The sequence below is a fragment of the Phodopus roborovskii genome, unplaced genomic scaffold (genome assembly GCF_943737965.1).
Source record: "Phodopus roborovskii unplaced genomic scaffold, PHOROB, whole genome shotgun sequence".
NCBI classification, from domain to species: domain Eukaryota; kingdom Metazoa; phylum Chordata; class Mammalia; order Rodentia; family Cricetidae; genus Phodopus; species Phodopus roborovskii.
In genome coordinates this window covers 33,426,678-33,434,466 of record NW_026125281.1, presented here as the reverse complement: position 1 = coordinate 33,434,466, position 7,789 = coordinate 33,426,678, and the positions used below count along the sequence as shown (strand labels likewise).

The window sequence follows — 7,789 nt, the reverse complement described above, 5'->3', positions numbered from 1 at the left end:
CTCCCTCCCTCCCTTCTTCCCTCCCTCTCTCCCTTTTACCCTCTCTGCCCTCTCACATGCACTCTAACCACCCTCCCCTCCCATCCCCCCACCCCAATTCCATATGTAGGGGAATGCCATCCAGTTGGGGTCATGTAGGTCTGACAGGTTATCCCTCCATGGGGAAAGAAACCATCCTGAATGAGGTAACCCAGTCACAAAAAGAGGAACATAGTATGTACTCACTCATATATGGATTTTAGACATAGAGCAAAGGATCACCAGCCTATAATTCACACCACCAGAGGAACTAGGATACAAGGTGTATTCTAAGAGATTCATATAAAGTCCCTCACGGAACCGGGAAGAGACCCCCCCAGAGTACAGGGGAAGTGGGGGGAGCAGCGAATGGAGAGAGAAGTAGGAGAAAATGAGGGGGAGGAAAGGTAAACACATGCAACCAGGAAGATTGAGCCCGATTAGGAATAGAAGACAGGAAAAAGAGATAGAACATAAAAGAGGGAGCCAATATTGGTTTGAAGATAAAGTTGAACACAAAGAAAGGTCTAGAGAACTACAAGACTGCTGCCAACTAACAATTTGAGCTTCTGTGGAAAGGCTACTTTAAATGCCCTTCACAGAGAGTGAGATCAACAACTAACTTCTCCATGGAGCCCTCAACTAATGCCTGTTGGAAACAGGAGCAAACACCCATACATAAACACTGAGTCGAACTAGAACCCAGATGCAGATGGAGAGGACAAGACCATGCTGCAGAAACACATAGAGACAGCTGACCTGAACAAGGAGGAGCTAAAGGCCACCAGACTGATAGCTGGGAAGCCAGCATGGGACTGACTCCGGCTCCCCTGAATATGGGTCTCAGCCAGAAGGACTGAGTAGTCTAAAGGACCACAGACAGTGGAGCCAGGATGTATCCCTGGTGCACAAAAGGACCTTGCAGTGGTTGCATTCTTAAAACTGTTAACCCCCTCTTCCCTTTAGCAGTCAATTGCCAATAGCTTCTCAGCTAGGGTGGGGCTTGTGGTCAGTATTATTTGGGGGGGGAGAGGGGGGATTGTAAACATATACTAAAAACAAAGAATAAAAAACTAAATCTCTACAAGTAGCCAGTAAGTTCCAGGGGATCCAGCGCACACTTCTGACTTCAGTGGGCAGTAGGCACGTGTGTAGTACACACACCTACAAATGGGAAACACCCATACACATAAATAAAATTTAAATTTAGGAAAATAACCATGGATTCCCAGGAGCAATTATCCCAATCCTCTTAAGCTTCACAACAAACTCCTGGTGCCACTTTCCTCCTTCTCGTTCTGTATTGTAAACCTCAAGAAACCATTGTAATGCCTTTACCCATTACTGTTTCTAATTTGCCCAAAACTAATTATGATGGAGGGGTCCTGCTTGGGTTGACCTTCAAGCCAAGAGCTTAATTTAAACTAGCTTACTAACAGTTTCACATATTCTCCAGAGTCATGTGCTGATAACTGTGCATGCAACATAATCCCTTATTCTGGCTGATACAACAAAACCATAGGTTACCAGGATTTTAGAAATCACAATAGAGTTAAATATGTTCTCACTGTAAACTGGTCATGACAGTCTTGTGAGCTCCTTGGAATATTGTAGGTTTATAAGTGGGAAAGAAATCTAAACTCATTAGCTAAAATTTAAATATGACTCATTATCATTTTAACAAGCTTAATTATCTCTCTATAAAAAAAAAAAAAAACATGTAAATCTCGAGGCAGTGGTGTATGCCTTTAATCCCAGCACTTGGAAGACAGAGGCAGGCAGATCTCTGCGAGTTCTACAACAGCTAGTTCCAGTACAACCTCCAAGCCACAGAGAAATGCTGTCTTGAAAAACAAAACAAAAAAATTCATGTAGGCAAACTTCATGGCAAATTTTAACTGTTGTTGAAAATAATTCTTCAAGATGTCAACCAGACATCTCCACAAGGTTTGTGTTTTCTAACATCCCACTCATTAGACTGTCTTATTGGCCAACATGGAAGAGTAATGGGTTAATTTTTCTTTCTGATCAAACTGAGCTGTTGCTATTTTAGCTAGTGTGCTTATATAAGGTTAATATTTGAAAATATTTTATTCCTTGATAATTTCATACACATACACAAAATGTTTTGGACATATTCCCCACCAATTCCCTTATTCTCCGATTCCCTCCAGAACCCATCTTCCCAACACCTACTTTTGTGTCTTTTGTTTGTTTTCAAATACACTGAGTTTAGTTAGATTTGCTTGCATAGGAGTGGTTGTGGGTCTGTTTACTGGATCATGAACAACTTACCAGTAGCTACAGCCTGAAAAGCTGGCTTCCCCTCTCCTGGTCATTAACTGCCAATAGTTTTTCCCACAAGATGGGAACTCTTGTGCTTGATCTTGTGTAGATAACCCACAACTGTGCATTCATTTGTGCAACAGTAATGTCCAGAAGATCATTTCATAGCACTCCTTCCCATCTTGAGCCTTGTATACTCTATCCACACACTCTCCCTTGATTCTCCCTAAGGCTAAGGGAGGGAACTGTTCTAATTTTTTTATTTTCAATTATTTGGTGAAGTAGTTAAACAACTAAGCTTAGTTGGTGTGTTAATGCATGTATATATGTACATGTTCATGCATGTGTGTGTGGTACTCAGGGAAACGGTTCTTGAACAAATGAGGCAAGAGTCCTACCATACAGCCAAGTTTTCGTCCTTTTTTTATTGAAGGAAGCTGTAATACCCAGGCTCTGCCTAAAACCTTGTAATGCTGCTGAACTTTTCTTAAAGGGATTGGGGTAGAGAGTTGGGGAGACTATGTCCTCATTTGTTAGACTTACATGTTTATTCAGTAGAACTGGAGTTATTAAAGTGTCATTGGTATTTTATGTATTCCTTGATCACTTACAAGTCATGATGCACTTTGTTTCTTTACCTGACTTCTAATTTTTGTAGGATTTCCCCCTCATAATCAAATTTATTTTCAGCATAGTTTTTATCAAAATATAGACATTTAAACAACAGCTTGATGAGATTTGGTAAATGCATACAGCTTTTTTAACTAACACTTAGCTGGAGGTATGGAAAATACCATTTATCCCAGAAGACTTCCCCTTAGATTAGTTTGACTTTATGGAATCATTGATACCCAACATTTTGCTCAGCAAGATCTGCCAATAATGTTGGGTGTTTAGCAGTTCTTTTATTTTCAGCAGTATCCCACTGTATGTACCACAATGAATTCAATTATCTGTCCACGAACACTTGGGTTGCTTCCAGTTTCACTTTCACTGAATATGCATACAAGAGTTTGAAAAAAAAACTGCAGGTAAATAAGGTGGATGTGAAATTATGGTTTTAGAATATCCTGGCTTTTTGGAATCATCAGAGAAAAAGACATGTCTTCAGACTCTCAGCAGTCTGTCTTTGAGCAAGACCTCCCTCCAACAGTTTCATGCTCAAACATTCTGCAGTACTGTTAGTGATAAAATTACTTGACAGAAACTTCATAACACATCTCTCAGTGTCCCTGCTGCTGCTTGAATCATGAAAGCTGCAATAGAAATATGTTTCTTCACTTCTGCCCAGGCCAAGTGAGGGTCTGCTCTATTCTCAATATCAAACATGGCATCATAAATCCCAGGGAAAGATTCTCCAGCATATTTGTTGTGGCTACTTGGAGCAAAGATGATGTGCCTAAACAAACAAACAAAAATTGCCTATTTTTAAAACAATTGAAAAATTGCAGATGTCATTGCTACATTTATCTTAGAAGTTGTTGGGCACCTTACAAGTCTGCAATATGTCATACAGTCATTCTTCAAAATCTCTACAATAATACAGTAGCATTCTAGAACACTGCAACAGACTGAAACAGCAATATGAACTACTTTAGTGTTCGAATGTCTAAATATTAATAGGGCAAAGGCAGTTTTAAGATAGTGGGTTTGGAGGACATTCTCATCAAGTTTTGGCTCTAAATCCCAGGACCTGATTCTAGAGATATTACTATTTATAAATGTTCAAATACAACACAAGGACACTTTGTTTGGGGAGGGGGGCTCAAAACAGAGTTTCTCTGTGGCTTTAGAGCCTGTCCTGGAACTAGCTTTTGTAGACCAGTCTGGTCTCAATTCACAGAGATCCATCTGCCTCTGCCTCCCAAGTGCTGGGATTAAAGGCATTTGCCACCAGCTGGCATCACAAGGACATCTTAAGGAAGTGTGTTTCATAATTGATGAGAGAAGCTCATCTAACAAATGTCAGTAATGTCATTAAAACTATAAATGAAAGCCAAACAATGGCATACTATATAGGGAATTAAAGTGCTAAAACCTATGCTGATGTCAACAGACGGATTCTTGAAAAAAAAAAAACTTGTAAAATAAGGTATGGCTTCATTTATATAAATATAAATGTTTCTGTCTAAAGACCTATGTGTATGTATAATATATAAATGTACACATTTACATGTAAATTTATCCCCATAAATATGTGTATACAATTACATGTAAACGTGCATACAAAGTAGACATTTATATATATACACATTACATAACTGAATTTCTCTGAGATAGGCAGAACTAGAGGTGTGACTGAGGAGGGAACTGATGAAGTTGAGCTGTGTCTAGACTCATGCTTCCGAGTCTGAAAGTTTCACAAAGTACAGATGTTTGCAGTCTAAAAAGTAATTCTCAAGGATCAATGCACTAATAACTTTCGAGAAAAGACTAAAATTCTGGATATGTCTTGCTTGTTATGCACATCAAGAAAAGGCTAAAATTCTGGATATTTCTTGCTTGTTACGCACATGCGCGTGTACACACACACATTCATAACTGATATCTAAGTTATTTCTATGAATAGACAACATTTATAAATATAGCTCACATTCCAGAGTGCCTTCCTCAGTGATAAACAGCTAAAATCTCCATTTGTAGCTGAGAAAGCCAAGGTTTAGAAAAATAATTTCCCAGGGAAAGATCTGTGTTCTTAAAATTCTGTTCCTGTCACTTGAATGTTAGTCCTAACCACTAACATTTAGAAAGGTGATAGCCAGCTTTGTAACGTAGCATTTAGTATGATAATTCAGACAGGTAAATCCTACATCACAGAGCGCTGAAATGCACTCAGTCCTACATCTACATGAACACAAAGATTTTTTTCTGACTTTTAAGGACCATCTTAATTTCCATCAAGAAACCATTTAAAATAGTTTTTAGATTTATTTACATTGTTATGTGAATAAATGCTTTGCCTAGGTGTATATATGTGTGCCACGTTCATGCCTGCTGTCTACAGAGTTCAGAAGAGACCGGCATATCTGAGTTACAAATGGTTGTAAGCCACCTTGTAGGTGCTGAGAATCAACCCTGAAACCTCTTAAAAAGCAATAATTGCCCTCACTCACTAAGCCATCCACAAGGAACCCTTTTTTAAAGGACCTTGAGAAAATGGACTTTGAGAGCTAATAACTCTAAGATACTAAAAGAAAATATGACATAGATTAAAAAAAAAAAAAACAGTAACCTTGAAGCAAAGCAATAGTTCTTTTAAGGGACATGCAGCCATCTTAACAACTTATATCTTTAGATGGAATGAAACTAAATTTAAGTATAGTAAGCGAAACTTACTTTACTTGAAAAGAAAGATCAGGTCAGATGAGAATATTACAGGATAAAAGACTTGAGATCATTATGAAGGAGACTTTCTAGTAATTACACCTTTACATATAATAGAAGGGCTTCTTCATGGAGCAGTAAGCTCTCCATCACTGAGTCTGAAACAGACTGAATCCTTACCTGAGAGCATGCAGGAAGGATTCGTTAGACTTTGAGTGCATGTGCTTTAAGATCCCTTTATGTATTTGGAATATTGTGTTTCTCAGTTTGGCATACCATAAAGAACTAATTGATATGAAACGTATTCTCTGATACTACACATTACACCATTACTGGATACATAATCTTACCTATGTTACATTTAGCATTTATATTAAACTTAGTATATTTAGTATGTTGTCATCTTCCACTCCTGTGATGGCATTAGTTTAAATCATTTTTGATATTCTTCTTTGACTCCAGTGATGTGGTTGGTGCCCTCTGTGGAGCACCCATCTTGCCTTACCTGTAGAACTGCCTCCCAGGTAAACCAAGGGGATCTATGAATGCTCTTTCCAGAAGCATCAGTTGGTCGTTCATAATTCTCACTGCAATAGGACTTGGAGAATAAAAACTCATCATCAAAATCTCTACTAGAAGGCCACAATTAAACTAGTATTAAATACAGATAATGCATGGGAAGATAAATAAAATAATCAATAAACCCTTAACAGAAATAATGTTAACAGTAATATGTTACACAGCAAGCAACATATAACAGTAGGATCATCTTACTAGCATTTATAATAGACATAGGATGCTACTCAGAAATGGTTAGCTTTGTTTTTCAAGGCCACAGAGTACTCAAAAAGAAGTAAAAGATAGTGTTTACTTCTCTGTAGAATAACCAGGCCTCCCTGCAAGTTATTCCTTATGACTCACACAGCCCCACTGTGGAAGAAACAGAATAAAGATAAGCCACAACAAAGAGTAAAGTCTGAAGTCTGTGAAAAGAGCAGGGGCAACTTCACACAATAATCAGGGGAGGTTTTTTCCCTTTCACAATCCATATACTGCTTTTTATGTAGCTGAACTGCACACATCTTTGGGCTCTCCCACAGTCCAAGGGACAAGAGAACCTCCTCAAAATGACTGACACAGCCTGCTGATTAAATCTAAAAAAAAAAAAAAAGTATACTTTGGTGCAATTTACATTTATTGTATAATATTGTAATATAATTTTAAAATTATTTTCTACCTAAAAGTCACAATAACATAAAAAAATTCCAGAAAAAAAATCTATACAAAAGAAGTGGTAGATGGATAAATAGGAGTGTTGAGAAGGACTCTACAGAAATATATTCAAAAGCGCCTAAGCTTATAGAGTTATGAATTTTCAACTGTAACTCTCATCATACAAGCTATACTTTAATGTTAGTGTAAATCATCTACAGTGTCACTAGAAACAGAACTCTGAAAGACCTGGTTATTGTAGAAGAAGCCGTGAACTTGAAAATGAAGAGAAGGAAGAGGACAACAGAGGAGTTAAGGGAGTAGTTAGAAATGATGTGTTTGAGAAAAGACATCTCTAAACATGTCTTTCTGCTTTCTAAGCTGGCAATTGTTGCTGATGCTGCTGTTGTACAGACAAAGGCTTAAGAAGCAATGACTTAGCATTCTACACACGGGTGGGGGAAGACAATCTGCCCTTCTGAGAGTAGGCACCTGAAACTTACTTAGTAAGATCAACTTGTGTGAGTCTTCTATGAAAATCTGAAGCAGCCTCTGAAAAGTTTGTCACAGCAGAAAATAAGGCATCTTTTTAAAAAATAGAAAAATAAAATAATTTAGTGGTTCACATTTCAGATATTCATATTACTGTCCTCTCCCTAAAAGAATCAAACAAGTAGGGTAACCATTATTCTAAGGACCCTTCTTGTGGATACATGAAAGAGTATTGGGGGGAAAAAGATGGGAATTTGAAATGTAGTCAAATTGTGTTTTTAAGTGTCCGTGTGTGTGTCCATGTCCGTATGTGTGTCCATGTCTCGTGTGTGTGTGTGTGTGTGTGTGTGTGTGTGGTCCTGGTACCTATGGAGGTCAGAAGAGGGGGTAAGATCTCTTGGAGCTGGAATTACAGGTATTTATGATCCACAAATTACAGGGATTTATGACCCACATG

General features: G+C 38.1%; 1 protein-coding gene across 1 annotated transcript in view; it reads right to left on the bottom strand.

Annotated features, from left to right (window-relative positions):
• Positions 1-3,435: 3,435 nt before the first annotated feature.
• Positions 3,436-7,789, bottom strand: part of Naalad2 (N-acetylated alpha-linked acidic dipeptidase 2) — a 43,030-nt gene continuing 38,676 nt past the window's right edge. Inside the window, exons 19-21 of the mRNA XM_051198691.1 lie at positions 7,344-7,425; positions 6,134-6,226; positions 3,436-3,703 (exon numbers count right to left, since the gene is read on the bottom strand). Coding sequence (XP_051054648.1) covers positions 3,514-3,703; positions 6,134-6,226; positions 7,344-7,425 — 365 coding nt within the window. The 3' untranslated portion in view covers positions 3,436-3,513. The remainder of the gene's footprint in view (positions 3,704-6,133; positions 6,227-7,343; positions 7,426-7,789) is intronic.